This window comes from Polyodon spathula, chromosome 2 (assembly GCF_017654505.1).
Source record: "Polyodon spathula isolate WHYD16114869_AA chromosome 2, ASM1765450v1, whole genome shotgun sequence".
Classification (NCBI taxonomy): domain Eukaryota; kingdom Metazoa; phylum Chordata; class Actinopteri; order Acipenseriformes; family Polyodontidae; genus Polyodon; species Polyodon spathula.
The window spans coordinates 24065424-24090084 of NC_054535.1; the positions used below are offsets into that span (position 1 = coordinate 24065424).

Sequence of the window (24661 nt, forward strand, 5' to 3'; positions counted from 1 at the left end):
TTCATAATGTCTGATACAGTGTACCGCATCATCTTTTTCCTTGGTGAAATGTTTATTAAAATAAATAGCAGAAATGCCAAGTCCACTTCATCACATGCAACAATTCCTAGTAAGCCTGTCTGTGAATGTCCTTCCCGGTTTCTCCGTCTGTTTCTTTTCTTGTAGTTTTATGTTCAGTGTTTTATGTTACTGCAATCCAGTTGGACATTTGTTACCTTAAATCTTTACTTTTGTTGTTGTTGTTGTTGTTGTTTTTTTTTTTAAGATTGCTAATAAATCTAGAAATGAAAAGGAGCCCTAATCCCTAGTACTGCATCCTTCACTTGTCTAAGTAAGGGTTGTAATATGTAAAGTTTTTACCTGCATTTCTTGGTGTTTTTATTGAGGCTAATAATAGCTCGTCAAAAGATTCATTAAAATATTTGTTTTGAGGCCTAGACAGTACTTGCACCAGAGCGTGTTTTAATTATCATTACGAGCGAGCCTCGTTTCCACTGCATTTCCCCAGGTATAGCTAAGCTGGACAGTCTGGGTGAATTGCATCTGGAGTTCCACTAATGCTCAGCTACACCTCAGTAAAGTTTAATAGTTAATACCCAGTGTGGCCAAACCATGCTGTGCAGAAGTACACCAAAAGATGTGAGCTAAAGAGTTTTGAACAATAGCTGCTGTTTTACACCACTTTTTTTCTTATTGCTTGACTGCTGCGTAAAGACCTGAAAAAAACACATACAAGTGTTTGTTCAACTTACTACATCTTTGCTTGTTTGCATGTCTTATTTTCTTTTATCTCTGCCCTTTAATGGCACATCCACTGGCAAAACTCCATTATATTCCCCCCCCATATTAGCAAGAGTAGTTTATGCTTTAAATCTAAAAGTCTTCGAGATACTGCCCAAGGTATTTCAAGGCAATGAGTATGCATTCTTTATTGACAGGCTAAATGAATGCAAGGATGTTTTTTTTCCTTGGGCCACCACCCTGCTTTCATGGTAAACGGGCAAACTGCAGCGTTAAGCCAAGTAAAAAAGATTCAGGGGAATATCTGCCATTTAACACAAGTTTCTATGATCCAGTGGTGACAGGTATACATGTCTTACTGTTTGCATACAGAAGCCTTGACCAGAGCAACAGCCATAGTTACCCACCTTTAATCCAGACAGACATGTAATGGGTAAAATATTTTGGTAATCTTCCCAATTCTTGGTAAATGTGACATACCTTTCCTCAAAAGAGCCATGGGACCCCCTTGCTGAGACCCCAAGCAACCTTCTGCCATACCCTTGTAGGTTCAAGTTAGGGTCAAAACCATGAAGATTGTCATACACATTTAAGGGCGTGCCATGGGAAATTCTTTCCTTGTTCCGACATGGATTGTTTTTATCTGAATCCCCAACAGTATGCTTGCTTTGAATGATAACAAGAGCTGCCCCCCCCCCCCCCCCCCCCCCCACTCTGTGAGATGAGCCAAATAATTTAGGTTTCTAGTGCAATACTTCCACACAGCACTGCCACTCAAATACTCATTCTGTGTATACCATCACAGCCCCTATATAGCCACAGCAGGGTGATTAGTATTGGCACGGCATGAAAAACTTGTTGTTTATTCTAAATAATGCTTCTAAGCGTGTCGCATTACGCATGTCAATCTTTTAGTTTGTGACTGAGCAGACAGAGTCGTTTTCATAGTGTTGAGGTCCTTAGAGCAGATCACAAAGCTTTCTTCCTGCTCTGTGACATGCCTTCACAGCATTTAATTCTCAGTCCAGCTGTACTGAAAATAAAACTAAAAAGATGCATAGCATTTAATATCTTAAAACATTTTTTTTTTAAAAAGCATAAAAATCCCAAACTTCTCCGGGCAATGATCTAATATGCATCTGTCTTTTTTTTTTTTTTTTTTTTTTTTTTAAGTTAAGTAAACAAAAGGCTTTTGAGTAAATAGCTGATTTTTGAAAGATGATAATGTAGTACTAATAAAATGATGGCACAGCCACTCAGGGGTGCTGTGTATACCTCCATTCTGAGGAACGAAAGGAAAAAGTTGATCAGCACCAGCATTCCCATAAAAGCTTTGTGACTCAAGCAGAGTGGTGTGCTGCGAGGGTCACCTGGAGGGTAGCAGTGTTGGTTTGGCTCACACTGCGGCTCATTCCTCAGGGTAGCATATCACTCTCCGCGGCAGGGCCATCCAGGGGTTATGATGACATGGCAAGAAGGAATTGTGTTTGTGTGTAGCACCGGGGAGAGGAAGGGGGGGGGATTTCCTTCATTTCTTCACTTTCGGATTCTATAAACAGATTGTTTAATAGCTCAGAGAGGTTCTATTCCTCTCTCTGTCACAATCTTACAAGGTCCTCTTTGTCTTCAGTGTGGCAGATACACATCAGGCCAGACTTTGCACTGTGGACTGGTTGGAGGGGTGTGGAGTGGAGCTTGTCTGTAAAGTAAAATCAGAAAGATGGGGTTCATGGGTGTAGTGTGAGGGCACTCAGGGGAAGAGTGAGGCTAGAGAACCCAAACAGAGCAGATATTTAAATTATTCAAATGCAGCTAATGATGAAGTCCCTAAAATAGTGAATGGTGAATAACATGCTTGTTAAATTTAAAAAGCAGTGACATTCATTCCTCCACCACACCTGCGAATTAAAAATGAAAACAATCAGTAACATGACCTACTGGATGCACAAGTAAAAGTTGAAGTTTTATATTTAGACAGATGGACATGTGTCTCATTAGTTTGTACTGTAGCAGGTCTAAACCACGGATAAATGTTAATGTTACTCTTTAGTATGTCTGGCCTAAGACTGATGCTAGATTCAAAATAGAATGAATTCCTTCCACAGAGGGCAGAGGTAATTTGTCTTTTGTTTAATTGACATTCAGCTGACTGCAGTTTTTTGCAATGTCTTGTTACCCAGAGGCAGGACATTGAATCATTAGCATTATTTAATGTGTTAAAAAACAATGGTTAAGGCAAAATCACTCTGTGATACAGGGGTGTCCAATCACGGTGCTGGAGGGCTATTCTACTCCAGATTTAACAGGCAAAATTATATAATGAACTACTTCAGGGTTTGGATGGAGGTTTACTTAGGTCAATGAAGCAAAATTGATCAGGGTTGGAACAAAGACCTGGTGTGGAAGGACCATCTTTTGCCATTGACATTCGCTGCGTTGAGTGATGAAATGAACTTATTATTAATGTTGTTGTTGTAGTCGTTGCAGACATCTTTATCCAACATTAGTTTACTCAGTTTAAGTAAAGGTATTGATTACCAAATGGAAAATGTATTTTAGCTGTTGTCTGTAATATTTCCTTGTGTCCATCCGTGCTTGCATCTGGAATTTAACCTATGTACAGTACTTACAGTATCACAGTGCACTTTAATAATAAGAACTGTGATCACCAAGGGAAGTCTCTTTAATTGAGTAACTGTCTGCACAAGGCTAGAGATCAGACCACCATCGTCCTTCTAAAACACTTGTGCTTCCGTGCCTTCCCACTCCTACAGGGAATGCACTCCATTGTGGATAAGCAGCTGTATGAACTCTGGCCTAGGGAGACCCTTATCCCATTCCAGGGATTGCTTCTGTCAGTAACATCTGCTGTTTATTGGCCCGGCTTTGTGGTCTTGGCCCTGCGGGCTCGCAGATCGCTGCTTTTCAGACTCATTTCTGGCCCCAGAGGTCTCTATCTAGGGAACCGACAGAGTTTAAGGTTAGTTTAGTGCACTCATGAAGGCTGTAAACTTACATTAGGGAGTAATGTGACCGGTGCATCGTGCATAGGTGATGAGTTGATGACTTGGAGACAGGTTGAGGTTCCCAGTCATTTGCTGTTCAACCCCTTGAAGGACACATATTATGCCTTTGTTCCTAGCCCTGCTTTAAAACTGAGAACCGTCTCTGGACCTCAGCTCTGCTGGTGAAATAAATAAACTGTGTTGAGAGTTCTAGCTTCAAATACGATTTTCATATTCAACACTGTTACGTGAATTATTTTTATTTATTTTTCTACTGGCTCTAATTGACCGGCGAATCTCTATTCCACACTATGTCACACTACTAAGCAGATGCAGAGTTCGATTGAAGGAACGTCATTCCCCAGATTCCACTGTTTAATGTATAGATTTAAACATATTGCATTTTCCATACATTAAATTTGTTTTGTAAACAGAATACACCATGAACGTTCATGGAGTGCATTATTTATTTTGATCATGAGGAGTGCTACAGTATAAACAACCAGTACTCCATCCTCTATACATCCTAGTACCGCTAGACCACTGGGGTGAGGGGTGAGTGTGAACAGTAGTCCAGGCAGTCATTCGCTACCTGGAACTTTGTACTATAAATATTTGCATGTTCCACATTAAAGCAGAAAGAAAGAATCAAATCATTTTCAACAGAAGAGAATGGGGACTAGGGACAATATTGTTAGAGTTCATGAGATGGATTTCAAAACCTTGGCAAGCACTCCTTTAGTCGTAATGTTTACATTGTGAAAGAAATGCAGAGCCCCTCTGGTTCATTCCAGTCGCACCACATTATTTTTCCATAAAGTCCTCTTTCAAAAGCGATACCAGATGATTGTGAATGAGGTAAGGTGTTAATTGTCAGTTTCGGAATGTGTTGTTTTCATTTTTCTCGCTGCTTCCTTCTAAATCTCCCCTGGTTGCTTTGCAAATCAACATGGGTCAGTGCTGGAACCTTGATCTAATTGTTGCCATCCATTTTCATAGTCTTCTTGCCTGTTTCTTTGAAGTGGTGCAAAAGTGATTCATTATTACAATTTTGTTTTACAAATCTCCTTCACTGTTATTTAAACAAACCAAAAAAAAAAAAAAAAAAAAAGCGATAAAATTAATTTCAGTTCTGTTTTCAGCGCTAGGAATTGGAGGAGCCGGGGTTAGTCAGACCACTCGCCCGTTGTAGCCCAGCTTATGCAGAACCTGTTGTGCTGTACGTTGGCTCGTGTTTGCAGTGTATGTTTGGCAGAATCAATGCCACATGTGGATTAAACAACCCATGGTTTCCACCTCTTGTTTTAATTACCATTAGCTGTCATGTCACAAACGAAACTAACCATTTCACAAGTTTAAGGCACTAGCACTACTTGATTTATAGAGTGCTTTTGAAGTTTCTGGATGAATAACCTAACCATTTCAAACTGTAGTTTGTGGTTATGGTGCTGTGGCGATTCAGTCTGTGTTAGTTGGCGTTAGTTGGAGTCTGCTAGTCCAGTTTCTGGGGGATGTGGGGTCTAGACCCTGAAGGATTAATGTTTTTTTGCAGCCAGGACGCAATGACCCCAGTCAGGGCTTGGTGTCCACAGTCACCTGTTGTATATAGGTTTGCATTTCCTCCAGTGCCAGAGAGCTTGTGTACAGCTATCTGATTTATGTTTTTTTTTTTTTTATTATTATTCTTATTATCTTGCTAGTAGTTTCATAAAACCCCAGGCAAAGTTCTGTGTGCCAGAGAATGTAGAAAACAATGTAGCAACTCAAAGGCCATCCAAAGGTGAGGATGACAAGGCATGCTGAAGTTTGTTGCTTCAGAGTTAAAGACTAGCTCTTGTGCTCTAGTGTGTGTAACAGTACAATTCTGGGGCCACTGTTTATTTTTTCAAGGACACTAAGAGGGAACGTTTTCAAGTCTTTAACTATTTAATGTTATTTTTTTTTAACAGTTGTTACTTTTACACACTAGAACTCTCCCGTACCTGAAGGCGTTCGGGTAGGGGTAGCAGGGGGTGGGGTTTGAAAGAGTAGAAACGTTTTCTGTTCACTTAAGAAACTTTAAGAAGTGTTTTGTTAAGGGCTGTTTTTGTAAAGCCTTTTTTGTCAAATGTGTAGTTCAAACATTTTAAATATTAGTTTAAATAAAAAAAAAAAAGTTTAAATATAATGTTTATGTTGTCTTGCCATGTTGTACACAACAACAGCAATGAAGCGTTCATTTAAAAGAAATGAAATGATTAAATATGTAATTTTTTTTGTAACCCTATGATCATTTCATACACAGAAGTTTAAACCGTCCTTTCAGTTGTTGTCATTTTTAATAGAGCACAGGATCAAAACCTGTTAACCCAAAATAATACTGATAGCTAAAGTACAAAGGAAGTAGCCCTGCTTTCACATAGTATGCAGTGTACTAAACTGAGTATCACATTATTATTATTATTATATTATTATTATTATTATTATTATTATTATTATTATTATTTAGTTGTTCTGTGTTCATGTTAAAAGTAATCAGTTCTTTCTTACAAGATTAAAACACGAAACAAAAAACATCAACACTTTCTTAAACATGTTAGCGTTATGAATATTGAGAATTGTTTTTGTATTGTTTGCATGTGATGAAAAGGCTTCTTCTGTGTGCCCTAAAAACAACAGCAGGAAATTGTGCCATGATCTATCAAAACAATTTAAGGGAAAGTTGCAAAAGTCTTGGTAAATCAAAGCAAAGATATAAGATTCAATGACATGGCTTGCAAAGCAATACTATGTACTTGACTATAAGAGGAAGTAATAATTCCTCCCCTGCCCCTCCTTTCTCCCACACTCTCTATTACAGTTTAGTGTTGTTTATTCAGCATCGCTGCGATAATGCTGGAGTTCAGTGCAAGGTGAGCCCGGTAATGGAGATGAAGTGGAAGTTCACAGGGAGGTGAAGGCTCAGCCCTGCTCTGCTCGCCAGGGTAAAGAGGAGTTCAGGGATTTTCTCAGCCACTTTGCTTTGCGCCTTGAACAGTCCAACGCTCGAAGCTTCCCCTGAGCTCTGAGTGTACGAAACAGGTTGCCAGGCCCACAAACTACCTGTCTGAATCTAGCCCATGTGCAGCAGTGGCAGGACAGTGCATGCAACAATACTGTATTGATTTAGATTCAGATTCACTTATTTAACCAGAATAGAACCTGTGAGATATGCATCTCATTTCCAAGAGGGTCCTAGCAAGAAAAGGCAGCGAGAAAAAACATTCTAAAATCAATAGCAAAAAAGAAGCAAATCATTCCTATAGGAAAAAAAAAAAACAGTCATAATAACAATAATACAAAACATGACTTCAGGGTTAATTGAGTGGGTCTAAGCTTTGGCAAATCTTAGTACCACGCCCTTATGTCACTAATGTAGGGATTGTTATTGCAGCTGTTTGATTTTGTTTCTATTTTCTTTAAACCTTCAGTTATTCCCCTGACACCCTATCTGGAGCTTCACATCTCAACTATATAATATATGACCAGCACATACATATTTTCAAATTCTGTCGATTATGAATAGTCAGTCTACATTTGTCTTGCTTTTTAATAACATTTTTTTTCTCAATGCATATGTTATATTACTGTGCATAATTATATCCAAGTCTTCAGTTGTAGGCGCAGTACAAAAAGTTTGAGAACCACTGCTCTTGCATATATGGGGTCACAATTGATAGTGGAAAACTATGATAGACCGCCTGCTATAATACCTGACAGCTTGCACTATTAATCTCTGGGTATGGTGATGTATATTTGAATGCATCAGGTACTATGTCTAGACAGCATGCCTGATAGCAAGACAGCAAGAGACCCCATTCTGTTTCCCAATTTCATGTGTTTGTTTTTTGGGGGTCTTATTTCTTTTTAAACTCACATTTTCATAACTGAGGTATGTTGCATTATGTACATATATATTTAACTTATTTAAAATGCTCAATTGTCCAGAACATTGAATATTACCTACTTTAAGGTGGTTTAACACAAAAACTAAAATAATCCCCACTGCCTGGGTAGTAGGGGTGAAATGATACATACTGCGATACTGCGATAAGCAGATTTGTTATATGTATACTAAGATAGCAATGGAATATTAAATGAGATAGGGAGGGTATGTATCCATACCAAATATAAAACCCACTTATTTTTCATTCAAGAACCATTGGTGAACTACAGTTAACTTTGTTGGACTGCTTTTGCTCTTGTATCACAATACAAATTCCAACTCCCATTCCCTTTTAATCAAATCCAGTTCTAACTCCTTTAAAGGAATTGTAATTGGGAATGTATTTTAAAAAAGGAATTGGAAATATAATTGGAGGGGGGGGGGGAATTACACCAACCCTGGATACATGCCTCTACTACAATCCGATATATCATGCAAAGAAAGTATCACGATTCATTGATACGTCATAAATCGTTACACCCCATACCAGGCAGTAAGGGTAAAATCACTCTTTCTTACCCTGTCACATGTTCCTCCCCAGCTCCTGGATCTGTTCATTCAGTGGGACTGGTCCACATACCTGGCTGACTATGGACGCCCCACCTGCAAGTACCTCCGTGTGAACCCCAACACAGCCCTGGCTCTGCTGGAGAAGTGAGTATCTGGGTTTATACAACAAGCGTGGGATCGTTTATTTGTTCCCTTTCAAGTACAAAATGTAACCATTACTGTATGGGCATTTACCTCCTAAAGACCCCGAAACCTGAATAAGCTATAACAAAGCTGCTTGCAGAGCCTGTGACACAGTCATGCCCCGCCCCCAAGGGCACAAAAGTACTGCGCTCACAGACCTCCGTGCCATTTTTCCCTTCAAGACTGACCTGACGGACGAGCCTTGTTCAGATAAGTTCTTGTTACCTGTATCTGCTATGTAATTCGCATTTATTGTGTTTTTACACATTTATGTGATGTTAAACTAATCGCTGTAATAGTTTTCACTAATTACGCATAATTTGTGTACTACAGCCAGTTGCTTGTTGTGTCCCACTGCGGTCTTGTTCCAGGGATGCAGCAACGTAAGTTGGCTGACTTGTGCTCTCCCTCCAGGCTGCATAGCTCCGGCTGGAGTTATTACCAGTGCTCAAGTCCCCCCCCAAAAAAGTGCTGGAACGCACTATAACATGAATGAACTAAGAACAACATACAGTAGAAGCCTGTTCATCTGCACAGCTGGGGACCATAGCAATGGTTCGTATTAATGAGTGCTCAGATGTTTACAAAAACAGCAATAGATCTACATATATTGCACTCTGTAAAGGTTTATTTAAAAATGAGCATTTTTCTGATATACCCAAACCTGAGTTTTACACTGTATATAACTTCACTCTGTAAAGCACAACTGACAGCGGTACTGAAGCGGTATGTATAAGTACATTAAATGTAAAACTGATTCAAAGAAGTGAAGCACTGTTTTTTCAGCAAACTGTATTCCATTGTGCTGTTGGTCCTACAGTTTTACACTTAAATTTGTGTGGATATTTTCCCCAAAACAACAACCACCATAGTTTATGACGTTTGAAATTAAATAAGCGATAATACAGTATCATTTCTTTTTTAACAGCTTGTCTAACTAGGGTTCCACCTGTAGTTTGTAACGTTTCTTAAAAATAAATTCACATTTATTATTTTAACTGTTTTACCTCGTCACACAACATAAAACGGTTTTACTGATTTAAAAAAAAAAAAAAAAAAAAAAAAAAACTGGTATTGTTCAAAATTGAAGAGTATGTAACATGGCTAGGTAAAGATCTACATGCAGCTCCCAACAATTACTAAGCACAAAACCCCGGACCCAGCACAAGCAGATAAGAACTTGAACTTGAAGTACATGAGGAAGTGACTGTAAGTGTAAATCACGGTAAGTACATACCAGGATAGAAACAAAAATCATATCCCTCTTCCCACAGTATATAATAATAATAATCTTTATTTTCATATAGCGCCTTTCATAGTGGACCACCATTACAAAGTACTTTACAAGATACGAGACTCGGGTGTGTGAACTATGCATCAGTTGCAGAGTCACTTACAACAATGTCTCACCCCAAAGACGGAGTTCAAGGAGGTTGCTGGGATTTGAACCTGGTACCTCCTGGTTACGAGCCCATTTCTTTAACCACTGGACCACACAGCCTCCTGTAATGGCCACGAACCAAAAATAAATTGTACTTTTCTTAACTTTATATTATATAGCAAACATGCACATACTGTACAGCGTGAGTGTACATACTGGAACAGTTACACCCTTGCTGTTTATGTATTTATTGTTAAATATGGAAATTTAAACTTACCTGTCAAAGTTGTTTTTAGGCTTCTTGTTATGACAGAAAGGTAGGACAGTATCCCATTATGCTTTTTATCAGACATTACTGTCAGTGATGCAGTGGTAAATAAAAGTTTGGTGGAGATGAATGAACAGGTTGATTGAACAAATAAACATGAACAGATTGATTGTTATTGACCCTCAGCCAATCAGAGCCACCCACCCCCTAAAGTCACCTACCCGGTACTATACCATACTGACCCGGTGCTAAAGTCACCAACCTGGTACCAGCCTCGGTTCCGATGTGGTCCTAGACGGACGGATATCGACCGGTGTTCACTAATCCAGTCTTGTTCGGGTCTTCACCCGCCCGGTTACTATCTATAAGCAGATTGAGGCAGCACCTGTACATCTGTCATTGCTGGCTTCTTGTATCATGCCTGGGTTTTATCCCTGCGAGACATGCAAGGCTAGTCTGCCTTTTGAGGACAAGCATGGCAGATGCTCTTCCTACCTGAGGCCATAGCATGCCAAGGAGGAACTGGTGAACTGCAGTTTCTGTGAGTTTGGAGTATTTTGGTCCTGCAGTTTCACGCTGTAGAAACTTACTCCTGCAGAGCGCTCTTCCCTATCACCCCCTGTTAGAGAGGTGGCTGCATCCTCACCCCATGGCTCTGTGCCAAGGGAGACCAGACAACGCACCCGGGAAAGTAGCCCACGTAGTGGACAGTCTTCATGGTGTTCGTCATCTTCCTTTGCTTGTCCTTGTCCTCCCTTGAGGAAGAAGAGTCACTGTTCCAAACGATCAACGGACTCAGAACAGTTTAGAAAAGCTCTGGGCAGCTGTTTCCCACCAAGGAATGGTTGTAGCAGAATTACTGCATGATTCCGGAAGGCTACGGGCACAGATTGGCCACAGGAGGACATACTGTCCGTTGCCGCCTCTAATGAGATAGGTGAACAGGAGCTGGTGTTCCCACCTGTGGATCTGGAGTCCAAATTTATTTATTTATTTATTTTTTTAAATCCAGTTGTCCTGGGATCATCCGGCTACATCTCCTGCTGTTTCCCATTCGTTGGATGCCCTATTCAGTGTTCATAATACAGAAAAGCTGGACCATTTTTCTGCTAGTGAGGTTTTAATGGCTACCTTGTTACAGGGGCTTAATTTGCCGTTTCTTTCCAAGGAGGCTACCTGCCCGAACAAGCAGTGCTGGGTCTCCAAGCTTGCAAGCATGCCTATTCAGCCAATGCTTTCACTGCACAGTTAGGCAATTATAATACTATTCTAGTAGACTCCCAGTCCTATTTGCTTGGGTCCCTTTCTGACAGTCACCACAACATCTGAGCTGCACCTGGTTAATAAGAACCTGCTCCGTGTGTCAAAGCTCAGCGGGCGGACCATAGGCAGGAACCTGGCTTCGCTGATAGCTACACGTGGCCCTGACGTGGACAAAGCACGGCTGTTGGATGCCCCTGTTACACCAGAGCATACGTTTGGTCCCACGGTGGACGAGATGCTGTAGCGCTCTCACTGTGTGTGGGAATCCATGAAGGTGGCTATGTTTCCTAAGCGACCACCCCAAGTGTGTGAACCAGCGTCAAACTGGCACCCTAGGCCCCAGCAGCCTCCGAGACTGGCATAGCCAGCTGCTTCTGCGGCAAGGTGGTGTTAAGAAGCCTCAGGCCAAGCCACAAGCTGTGCAGCAGCCCTAGTAGATTGCTGCCACAGGCCCAGGGCCCCTTTTCAGGGAGGCATCTGGAGTATTGGCGTCAGTGCACTACGGACATCTAACTGCTTATTCCTGTTCAAGCACAGTCCGCCTCTCTTTCAGGACGTGAATGTAACATCAGTTTCAAACCCACAGGATGCCGCAGTGGTATATCAGGAGGTAGTAGCTCTGCTGCAAAAACAAGCTTTTCACATGTTAGACTCCCTCCAGTTGGAGGAAGGGTTCTACTCCAGGTAATTCCTAGCGCTCAAGCGGAATGGTGGCCTCAGAAACAATCCTCAACCTCAGACAGGCAACTGTTTCACCACGGTGGACCTCAAAGATGCCTCTTTCCATTTGGCTCATTTGTGCCCAGCCTCCAGCACGGACAGAGGCCCGCACGGAACTTGTCACTGGCCATCTTCAACGGTTGGGCTTTACGTGAATCATGCAAAGAGCCAGCTCACGCCTCCTCAGACAGCCTCCTATCTAGGAGTGTGCTTCGACTTCAGGTCCATGCTGTCCACTCTGGCATAGAGGTGAGTTTCTCCCTCAATTTTTTAGCCCTAGCTATTTGTCACAGTGGTTCCGTATGGTAACGCCCAAGACAGCCTCTTGGCTTAGCCTTGTAACATTCCAGTCGTTCTGCATTCTTGCCCTTGCGAAGGCTTTGGTACTCTCACCCATACAGTAATGGTTACATTTCGTACTTGAAAGGGAATGTTAGGTTATTATCATAACCCTGGTTCCCTCAAATAAAAAAATAACCATTAACCTTCAAAGTCGCTGTGACCATGATTGCAGCAGGCTCGAAGGAAAAATGCTGAGGAGGTCTGTGAGCACAGTAATTTTTACCCTCGGGGACAGGCATGACTGCGTCATAGAGGCTCTGCGATCGGCTTTGATATATTTACAGGTTCCGGGTCTTAAAGAGGTTAATACCCATTCAGTAACGGTTACATTTCTATTTCAGGGAACCAGGGTTATGATAATAACCTAAAATGTCTTTAAAATGTCTATTGTTGCTTTGTTTTGCACTCCGATTTCCTTGAGAATGAGTCTAGTCAGGAAATGCTAGTCTCCAGTCTGCTTGCGTCTAAGTTAGCCGAACTGCCTGTAGCCCCTTCATTAACACCGGTAACGGCAATGAACAACAGAGAGTCTGAAAATTGACAGACTGAGCTCAAGGTATTATCTGAAAAGAGGCCATAAACAAGTGAAAATGAGTCTGTGTCAAAGCATAGTCTGTTGACAATGAAAGTAAAGATCTGCAAGGTAAAATAATCCCTGAATTAACTGATTTAGCGTGTGTGTGTGTGTAGTACTGCTATGTACTGAATGATCGTTCATGGTGTCCGTTTTTTGTTCACCGCAGGAGGATGTCCTTACATAAACCACTTGCCCCTGTCGTTGTTTAATGGGACGTCCTCCTGCAGTGAATACAAACTGTATACCACAAATTATCATTCAATATCCTACGTGATTTATAGATAACTCAAAACCACTTACTCACACCCCCACCCCCACCCCAACCTCCCCTCCCCAATTCATGTCTTATGTGGAAGCTATTTTGTATATTTGCTTGTTTTCTTTTTTTTTTGGGGGGGGGGGGGGGTTGTATTTAAATTTGAAAAATGCAGATATATAAAAGACCTTTAACTATAGAGTTGTTTTTGAAATATTGGCATATCTAGAATAAAAATAAATAATTACACAATTCTTAGCTCAATACAAAAGGGACAGTAACAAATATTTAATCAAATGTTAAGCTAATGAGAGGTAAGCAAATTAATTGTGTAGCACTCATTTAAAGCCAAAAATGGAAAAAAAAAATAAAGTTATATATATAATGGAAAAACATGTTAAATACATTGACTCCTAGTATACTTTTCATACAGCAAAACACAATCTGTCGGATGTTGATTGTGAAATCAGCTTTAATATATTATGATAGATGAATACTGAGGTCATAGTGTTTTCAATATGATTTGATACGATTCATTTAGTTCAGTGACTCAGACATTGAAGTCTTTACAAGAATTCTTATTCACTGTGGAAGTTTTAGGGGGAAAAAACTAAAAAAAAACAGTATCATTATTATTCCAAGAAAAATGTTAAGTCCTGTCATTGGCATTTTCATTATGATTTAGAGAGACAAACAGAAATCTTTTGTTTTCTTATGAACAAAGGCGTGGCTCTAAAACTGCATTTACGGGATCAGAAAAAGGAAAGATAATAATCATCCTGGAAATCAAAGATATATATATATTAGAGCCAGAAGAGTCAGAATGTAGGGAATATTAGTTGGTAATTCCCTTCATGAAACCATTAATAATGAAATAATTAATATACTGGGTTGGGTACATGCCATTGTCTCATGATAGCCAGACTGTTTCACTTACTCAATTGCCAAACCTAAAGAAAGTGTTTGTTGATTTCCTCACATGAAACATAGCTTAGCAAGACAGTGTAGATCACTTAAGGGGTCTAAAATGAGAGGAAAGGATAGAGCTTTAACCAACCTGGTACCTATCTGCGCTTTTAATGTTTCATCTCTGGTATCTCACGACAAAACTGACTTTTTTTTTGCTTATCAGACACCAGGTTCATGAATAAGCCTGGCTGTTTCTCCCCTTGCTTCTGCTATCATTCAGCACTGTAGCCAGATGACACTAGAGATCATGTTCATCTCAGAATAAAGATTTACATCAAACAGCTTACAACAGCATTACCCAGAACTCCTAAGCTTGCTTTTACTTACAGTAAGTGGATTGGGAGTGTTTATAATGTGTGGCCCTCACTGACCAACAGGTGGAGAGAACATTACCAGTGAAATAACGAATTAACTTGTCTTAGGCGTCCTTCATCGTAAAACAATGATCTGCTGTGTGTTGTGATGTTACATTCTTGGGTTAAAGCTATTTTTACCCAGGCAGGGAGAGCTGGGATGACAGTTGTATATCATAGGTCAGGATTTCCCAATCCTGATCCTGGGGACCTGCTGTGTCTGCTGATTGTCATTCCAACTGAGCTCTCAGTTACTTAACTAGACCCTTAATTGAACTGACAGTTTGCTTAAGGTTATCTTTTTAATTGTTTTCAGCTCTTAAACAGTTGCAGAGTTCAAGTTACTTATAACTTGTTGTAGCTAACTTGAAATCAGCAACTGTTTAAGAGCTGAAAACAAGTAAAAGGTCTAATTAAAAATGATCAGTTCAGTTAAGGGTTTAATTATGAAACTGATGACTCAGTTGTAATTAAAACCAGCAGACACAGTGGGTCCCCATGACCAGGACTGGGAAACCCTGTCTTAGGTTATGCAACGGTGGAGGGTACAGTGCTCACTAGTGTTTGTTTCTTTCTCTCTCTTTTAAATGTTTCCTCTCTAAAAAAAAAGGATTTCCAGAGCGTAAGTACCTTTCCTGTTGCCTGTCTGAGATCAACCCCCTTTTTTTCTATGCTTGTTTTTGTTTTCCAGTGTAGGACTCTGTGGCTGCTTCACTAGTTTTTGTTGGCCATCCCTTCTGCATGACGGCACTCTTGCTTTCTCTTGCCTTCCCTTGCTTTCTGTCTTACTCGCATTGTGTCTTTTTACTTGCTCAACTGTTCTTTTGAGGATTTCAACTCCAAATGCTTTCTGTCTCCTTCTCTGTGTAACATGTTCTTTTCTTTTCCTCGCCCACTCATATTTGGCTTTGTGTCATATACTCTCAAACTTACTGCACTTAACTCTTAACTACTGGTGCAAATTTCAAATGACCCATTGTCAAAATACTGAGTCTTTGATGTACAGCGGTTTGCAGTGCCTGGGCACTGAGTCTGCTTTTGCTTGTTGCTGTTCCGTTATTTGCTTGTTAAGCCAACTAGCTAAGGGTTGATTCCAGTTCCAATTCTCATCTCTTTGCCTGTCCCCTAGTCACTTTTTGTTCTGTGTCTTCCTTCTGTATTTCTCTCATTGCATCTGTGAGTGTTAAAGATCACAGGACATTGGCAGCTTAGTGGTTAAAAGGGCCGACATAAAAAGTCATGTACTGGTAATCCCTGACCCATATTCTAAATCCCAGCTTTGGTTGTTTGTGTGTGTGTGTGTGTAGGTGTGTGTGTCATGTCAGATTGGACAGGCTCCAGTACATCTCCTGGGTTTTGCTGGGGGGGTTACTCTGTGTTTTCAGTAGTGTTGCCCCCCTGCAGTGCTGTCAACAGATTCTTCATACGCTCTCGTCTCAGCCGTACATGTGTTTTGGTTTGCTGGTCTCTATAGAGTTTGCCAAACTCATTTCCAATGCCTTCAGATCCTTTTACTCCCTGCCTTGAAGGTGTTCCTGCTCCTCCCAGGCTCTCAGATCTGTGGGCCTCCAGAGATTTTTAAAGCTTTCCCAGCAAGAATTCTGGCAAAGAGCCATTTACTTGTCTGACATCTCAACTCTGGACCGGCCTTGTGGCTGATTTGACTTCACTAATTAGTTGCAATCTGGTTTGGGTACCTACCTGTGTTGGATCTGGTTATGGTGTCTTTTATCAAGTGTGCTTTAGTGTATTAGTAATATTTCCTGTTTAATGGTTTCTGTTAAACTAATAAAAATTACTATTAGCAGGAGATGTATTACATACATGGACACGATAGAATTTTCTTTTTAACCCAAGTTAAACAAATACATAAAGTAAATAACATTGAAGACATTGAGAAAAGACTTGGTCGAAATTAAAGTTAGATACTGTGATATATTTAAACTTACATGTAAGTTGTTATACTAATAATAATAATAATAAATATTAATAATAATAATAATATTAGGATAGTATATAGCTTGGTGTCTGAGAATAATAATAATACATTGATTCAAAGGCTTTATAAACTGCTTAAGGGTTATACTAGCCATCTGTTACTTATTATAAACAGTGTATGAGAAATCAACCAATTGCTGTTAAGGATTTGTTAAAATTCCAGAACATCTTATCCAGTGGGCACATGTCATTGCTTGCATGGAAAACACAAAACAATCCTAAAGTTTAAACTTATATATAATAGTAATAATAATAATAATAATAAATAATAATAATAATAATAATAATAATAATAATAATAATAACTTCAATTTATTATTGCGCCTTTCACACCAAGGTGTCTCAAAGCCCTGTTACAAAACAGTCAACACCAATTAATTAAAACAGTTCTATAAATAAAACACAATAAAATATGCATATAAAAATAAAATCAATCATAAGTGCAATATATTATTAAAAAAAAAAAACATTGCAGACTGCAGTAAAGAAAGAGTTTAAGAAAAAGCAGCAGAAAATAAATGTGTCTTTAGGGATTTTTTAAAACAAAATGGGCTACTGTTCTCTAATAAGGACATTTTTCTAGTATATTATTTTGTGAAAGATGTGCGAGTAATTGGTCAGCAGCAACTCCTTCAGGCAATTTAGCCAAAAAAGGAAGATTTGATATTGGTCAAAAATTACCTGCCACTGTCAAGTCAAGCGATATTTTTTTTAGAATTGGCTTAATGGTGACTTGCTTTAATACAATAGGGTCAAAACCCTCAGAAAGTGACATGTTAATTATATTAAGAGTAGAGGGGGACAGGGTACCTACACAAAGTTTAGCAATATAAGTAGACCATGGATCAACAGCACAAGAATAATTATGTATATATACACACCGTATTACTTCAATTTGTTGCTGGAGTGTTTATTTTAAATTGATCAAAATGACTGCGGCACTTAAGAGGGCGGCCGTTATACGAGGGCGACCTTTATTAATAATACTACGATTTTCAAACACTACAATATTTTACATGATTTATGACATTTTGGAAGTATCATGGTTTCTTATTTTCTCTAATACGGTAGCCTACCTGTAGCAGTGAGTGTGGCTAACCTACGTTGACTACAGTACATTTATCGGTAACAGTTACCAAGAGCCTATTAGGTGGGAGCTGGAAGGTCAGGGGAGTACTGTGCCAGCGAATCAGGAGTGTGTATTGGTTGTTAAGGGGCGGGACAGTGCTGGTGTGGTAGTTAAATCCAAGAGTGTGACGTAGATGTTTTGCTGCGCCAAAAATTACCTCAGAATATTAGTTTGATTTCTGTAAAAACTACAATATATCCTACTCTGTTATACTTTTTCTCGCTATAACTTGCTTGTTTATAATTTCTCTGCAAGAGAAACCAAAACTAAATCTTCTCACCTATCCTGGCCCCACTGAGACTCCGAGGCATCAGAGTGAGCAATTACCTGGACAACATTTAAACAGCAATTCTAATAGTTCATTTCAAGCAGAATGTACACAGTACAGTACTTTAATCTGGTTATACCAACATCTTCTGCTAATCCACTGTGAAAAAGGCATCAAGAAGTGAACCCAATTCTTCAGCCTGTGCTTAATTTTATATCATTCTGTGACAGGGATGGCAGAGTGGTGATGTCAGGCCAGAAGCAGTTGCAAAGGCTCTGTGGTACCATTTATTTTCAAAGAGCAAAAATAAATAAAATATTTTAACAAAAACACACCGCTCACAGAGCAAAAATAAGTCAAACAAAAACAAATCACGAACACTAAATAATGCGATCAGGCTGGGCAGTAGCCTTCACTAATCCTGCCTATTTGTATCTTTATTTTTACCCTCCTCCGTTCACTCCTCCGAACACCCACCCAGAGTGCCAGGAGCTGCAGGTATTTATGCAGGTGACCATCTCCCGATTAGCAACGAGTTAAACAATTAATAGGGAGATGGCCACCTTCTGCACGAGGTTTTTTAATAGTGTATGGGGCTTCCTATCCACACTACCAAGCAAAAAACACCACAGCTAACAAAACGCATAGCTTTTGCCATCATTTAAATACATAAATAATAATAATAATAATACAAAATATACTTTATAAATATACTGTACAGGGCTCCTGACCCTGTTACACATGCTTATATTCATAATAATAATAATAATAATAATAATTAATAATAATAATAATAATAATAATAATATAATATTTTTAAACTTAATGCATTTTATTGCTTTATTATTTCGAAAAGTCTAAGTATATTATGTCTACGTGAAAACATGATAATATAATTATTGAAGCAGTTGTGAAGCTTATGAGCCATTGAGTATTACTTTCTATGCAGTTTGCATATACTGGTCTCAGCTCAATAGATCAAGTCTCGGTCTAAAAACTTTGGTATAGACTATATCACTGGTATTCGATACACATTGGGGGAAAAAAAAAAAAATGCATACAGTGCTTGGCTATTTTAACAATATCCTCTTTGGTCATTTCATATCTATGCTGTACTATATAATGCTTTGTCTTTTTTTTTTTTTTGTAAACCACCCCCCCCCCCCCCCCCCCAATGTTTAGGCAGGGCAATGTCTTATACCCCATAACGTTCACAAACAGTTTTGTATCGGACTGACTGTTGATCTCAAAGTAACCCTCTCTCTCCTCTTTCCTCTCAGGATGAAAGACACGAGCCGCAAAAACAACGTGTTCGCCCAGTTTCGCAAAAATGAGCGTGACAAACAGAAGCTGATCGACACTGTCGTCAAGCAGCTGAGGAGCCTCATCAACACCCACCACTCATAATTGACAAGATTGGCTGCCTGGATTGACAGGCCACACCCCTTTTCTCCTCTTCACCCCACCCTTGACCAAGACATATGCCAGATCTCTCTGCTTAATCATGAAAGCCCCCCCAGTTGTTTCCTCATGCCAACTTCCTCAGCCAGACAGTGCAACTGTGCCAAGACAGTAGGAATGCTGATTGACAGTGCAGGTGTACCGACAGCAACACAGACTTCACTTTCAAAGCTTTTGTTCGATCCGAGCAGTACTTCAGTGGCTAAGCTTCAGCTGCATCTATCTCTCTCCTCTCTCTCTCTCTCTCTCTCAGCACCTCATTTACTCATAAGGCCCAACAAAGCAAAAATAACATAGTGTGTCCTGTCACTCTGTCTTCTAGGACTGTCTACAGCCGTTGTGTGTTATTGTCTGCTTCTGGGATTGTAGCGAGGGTTCTCTTAACCGTAGCACCAGGTCCACTGGTTTCCCTGCTAAAACACACGCTTGGTACGATAGTTAGAAGAAGGGCGGTGCTGTCCTGTCCTTTATTAAATTTGCTTCCGTAACTGTGCATCCAAGCAGTCATCCTGAAAATTGGTTGCGTGTTTGTTTTCTTGATTATATTTAATTTCTTGAAGAAGGTTCTTTGGCACTGATAGGGAAGTGCAGAAAAGAGACAAGCTATTTAGCAATTTAGAATATTTGTTGACCCATGATCAGGCATTGAAAGATACCAACAGTTGCGACACTAGCTGCTCAGCTACCACTTTCTTGGGTAGTTGTGACAGTAGTTGGGAATAAATAGGCCCATCGACTGACAATAATATTAAAAAAAAAGTTAGCGTGAACGAGCCTCGGGAATTACGAGGCTTACGGGTTTGGAGGTTTGTACCAAGGATGGAGAAGCTCCGCAGCTGAGTGGTTTGCTCTGTAGGTTCAGACTCAGACTCAATGCAGCTGTCCTGTTACAGTGGGCACTAACATCCCCCCCCCCCCCCCCCACCCTACTGGAACCTAACATGTCAGTTGAGCTGGATAAACTGTTTAAAAAGTCCTTTGTCAGGACAAAGGGAAATCGATCTGACAGCACTGGATATACAGTATCAGAAAGAAAAGACTGCGACTGATAAAAGAAACACATTTAGATATGGAACAGGAATAGGAAAAAAAAACAAAAAAACAACAACCTACAATTCAGGCGCCTTTGGTTGATGTCTGCAGGGTTCAGAACTGTTTATGGGTTTAAGAACACTTTAATACCAACTGGCGGTTGCTATGCCTTAAGTTGTGTCATTCATCTAGATTTGTGAAGATTTTCAGCACTGCTTTCTACTCCCAAAGCAACCCAGTCAGGCCTCGGACTCTGCCCATGCATCTTCCCTGCAAATGTAACAAACCATATTTCCCTCTTTCTCTGCTCTCAATAGCTTTAAGTATTGCCAGGCAGCTATCTTCAGTGCTTACTGTGCTACAGCAATAGAGCTTAATGTGGTTCCTGAAAATTAGCTTCAAAGACTGCTGTAATGCAGCTATAAGCAGCTTTTAAAGGAAGCAGGCAGCGCCATCATTTTCTGGAGATGTAGGAGTTACATAGCAAGCACAGCAAGATCTATTGTCCTCTGATTACATGATCATTGCTGTGAATTTAGGTGCAATAGTATATTTTAGTGGTGTCTCTCTTAATTTGAAATGCAATTTTATGGGGAAAGGGAAATGATCCCTACAGGAATGGGTATGTAAGAGTGTTTTTTTTTTTTTTTTTTTATATATATATAAAGAAGTGCAGGTTTTTTTGTTGGTATTATTGTTGTTCCATTGGGAGTTGGTGTAATAAAAACCTAGAATAGGCAGCCAAAAAAAAAAGGAACTACGTGCCTTGACTGCTCCTGTGTATGGAGGTCTGGATATGTGGTTTCCGCAGATAGGGTTTTGATTTAAAAGCTCCATCGTACGGAACGTGAGAGGGCACTGGAGAATCCAAACCCCTTATTTAATACCATCTTCGATGGGCAGGTCATGCACATTTTTGCTGTATTAAACTAAACCACTAAGTGCCCTGGGAATTATAGTGCTAATACTAATGCAATTAAGACAGAATTTGAAATTTGTTTTTGTTACCCCTCATTTAACGACTGACTTGCCAACTTCTGACCTGTGACGGAGACTTCTGACTCTTCTACAGGACAAGCTGCGACTGCTAATCTTTATACTTGTATGAGATTGGGCGACTGTTCTTCCTGATAACAAAAGCTCCTAAGGGAGACTGTTTAAAAACTACCAATATAGTAATGTGTACACCTCTGCTCTGACCCTTGTTACATGCTCAGAGCCAAACCTCTCTTAGGAGAGTCAATTATGTTTTATTTTACACAAATATGACATGATTAGAGCAGCAGTTCATATTATTATTATTATTATTATTATTATTATTATTATATTATTATTATTATTATTATTATTATTATTTTATTATTTTTTTTTTTTTTTTTTTTTTTAATATATATATATATTTTTATATACTGCACAGCACTCCAATCATATTTGTTTGTTATTATAACTAGGCAGTAAGCAGAAGCCAATGACAATAGGCTACTATTGTGTTTCAGTTGCATTCTGACACTATTAACACCTTAATATTTAGGACTGTTTGGTCTCCTTTAGTTGTAATGTTCGGACATGCAGTAAACACGCACACACTACAGCCACAATGAAGTGGTAGAGGCTGGAGTATATTTTCAATACAAGTTCAATATACTGAGATTTCTCACTGCTTCATAAAAATAATCAATGTTAAAGGAGAATACACCATTTTTCTGTTTAAATCCGGTTATTTTAGTTATTTGTGGGACACATGTCCCTTGTACCTTTTTTTGTAGGGTTCAAATCTGAACCTGGTTTCCTCATATTTAATATTGGGGTTACCTGAATGGAGAATAGTGCTGCTTCATTGTTGTTTGCCCTATGTACTGGAAGGCTATTTTTACCCCTGTTTTAAAAGTGAAAAGCCTGAATTTACTGTGAGCGCTCAAGGGAACAACAAGTAATAAAGCTAGCAATGAATCCACTAACAACATTGTATAACACGGAAGCAGACACCAGTGTGAATGTAACACTATACAGTACAGGGCCCCTCAGCATTTAAATGGAATCCACTAAGACACTACTGTCTGAGTGGCATGTGCAGTACACCTCAAAGCTATTGTAAAGCTCTTTGGTTACGTTTGTAAAATCAGACCCCAATTGTTAATTTAAACGCCCCACTGGGAAATCCAAAGAGGATTAATAGGACAAACTGGAATGGCAAATATGAAAATGATATTGTTCATCCAAAGACAGGAGACAGATTACTGCTAGAAGGTAACAGAAAGCATGTTTCTGTAACAAAAGCTAAGCATTCCTTTGTGAAACCTGCTATATCCAGTAATCGCCGTCAGTTCCACATTACACATTAACACTTGGTGTCTGTTTACAGCAGTCTGTCATAGTTGAACATGTTGTGTCCTTTACTTCATCATCGCTTGTTGGTAGTCCAGTTTGTTTGTAACAATATCCAAATCCTACTCTCTGTAAGACGGTGTATATTTCTTCTTTCCAACAAGAGCCTGCAGTGGCCTGTATTCAGAAGGAAATATGAATTTAGCAGAATCTTGCACAGTAAATACACAGGGTACTGTTATTTCATTTCATAGCGTTTGCTTCAGATTACTGTGTATACAAAAAGAGGTTTTCAATTCATCCTGTCAGTTTAATAAATGTAATAAAAAGGTGAGTGCCAGTTTTTTAACCCTTAATGTGCCGGTAATTTTCACAAAAAGCTTTTTTTTTTTTTTTAATTTTTTTGTAGATTTGTATTTTAAAGATTTTTTGGGCTTAAAAAAAAAAAAATTCTTCAAGTAAAAGCAGCTCTGCGCTATGACTTGCTCGTGGGTGCATTAGATTCAACCTTGAAATTGTAAACCAAATTACTGCTGGCAAACAGCCATATGTAATACTTGTACTTAACATATGGATGAAATCAGGAACTAGAATTTGCAGATGCTTATGTCAAACTTTTTGTGTGTGTTCGTATATATTATATATATATAAAATATATATATATATATATATATATATATATATAGGTATAGGTTACACTAAACACTTCTATTTGGCACTGTTATTTCTGTTAGCTGTTAGCTTTCTGTTCTGCCAATGACTTGAGTTGACACTGAATCAGCAGTAATGAAAAAAAAATGAAAATCAAATGAATGTGTCTCCCAAACAAAGAGCTGTACCTTTTAATACACCAGTGATCGTGTCTAACTGTGCCATTGGTTGTCAGTCACTTGCACCCAGGGTAAAGCACAACACTTCAGTAAGCCTGTGGGGTTGTGCCCTGTTCTCCGCCGTTTATTACTGCAGTTTTGTTTTAAAGTGAACCTGCGGTTATTGTGATATTTATATTGCTCTGGTTCTGTGCTTTACACAGCAGCTGTGCTCCCGCACAGACATTTATATTAGCTGTTGCAAAAAATTGCAAACATTGTTAAAACTTCAGGGAGCCTTAGTCTGATCAAAAGGGTCCTGGTAGCAGCAGGGAGGTTTGGGGCGGGAGCTTTTTAATAACAACCAGTGCAACAAGAAGGTAATGCCATCAGCAACTTCAAACAGCGAAAAAATAAAAAGTTAACAACGATATTGTGAATTCATTTTAAAAGCAAACTTCAATAATAGTTGGGTTAGAAAGGCATACATTTGGTTCAATTTTTTTACTTGATGTTTCGTAATCTCATTACACCAAGTAGTTCAATTAACTTAATTCAAAACAGTCTCCCCAGGCTGGGATACCCGAAGTCACTCAGCTAATGAAGATCAACTCAAACAATGCAAACTTAAGAACAGCGATTTTCTGAGAGAACTGAACTGCTCTGCAAGGGTGATCCATAAACAACGCACCGATAGGAAATAGAAACATGAGTTTTGATGTTCGAATTGAGCGCTGCCTTTGGCCTGGTGATGCATGGACATTTCACAGCTACACTTGACAGTGCTGTCGTGGGACTTTGCTATGTTCTGTCTGTACAGTCTTCAAGGAGGGCCTCTGCTGCATTTACCAGCACTGTGTCTGTGCCTCTCACCTGAGCACAGGTACACTAAGACCAGACGATCTTCAACAGTTGAAGACTGTCAGCTAGTTATCCTAAAATGAAACGAAACAGAAAATGTTCTCTAATAATTTTTTGTTCTGCATAAAGCCTCGGGTGGCCAAAAGCAGTAATGTCAGGAATGATGGTAGTACAATAGGGAGGGGAGGGGAAGAAATCAAACTGCAAAAAATAAATCGATCAATAAATAAATACTGCCCATAAATA

At 39.4% G+C, this 24661-nt stretch overlaps 1 protein-coding gene across 5 annotated transcripts in view; it reads left to right on the forward strand.

The window, feature by feature from the left end:
* exoc6b (exocyst complex component 6B) overlaps positions 1-21726 on the forward strand; it is a 210895-nt gene extending 189169 nt beyond the window's left edge. For 3 of the 5 annotated variants that reach the window (XM_041217990.1, XM_041218003.1, XM_041218018.1), the window contains 3 exons: positions 8252-8364; positions 15143-15154; positions 19208-21726. In XM_041217990.1, the coding sequence (XP_041073924.1) occupies positions 8252-8364; positions 15143-15154; positions 19208-19334 (252 nt within the window). In that variant the 3' untranslated portion in view covers positions 19335-21726. The remainder of the gene's footprint in view (positions 1-8251; positions 8365-15142; positions 15155-19207) is intronic. The other 2 variants (XM_041217996.1, XM_041218011.1) reach the window with 1 other exon arrangement.
* The last annotated feature ends 2935 nt before the right edge of the window (positions 21727-24661 follow it).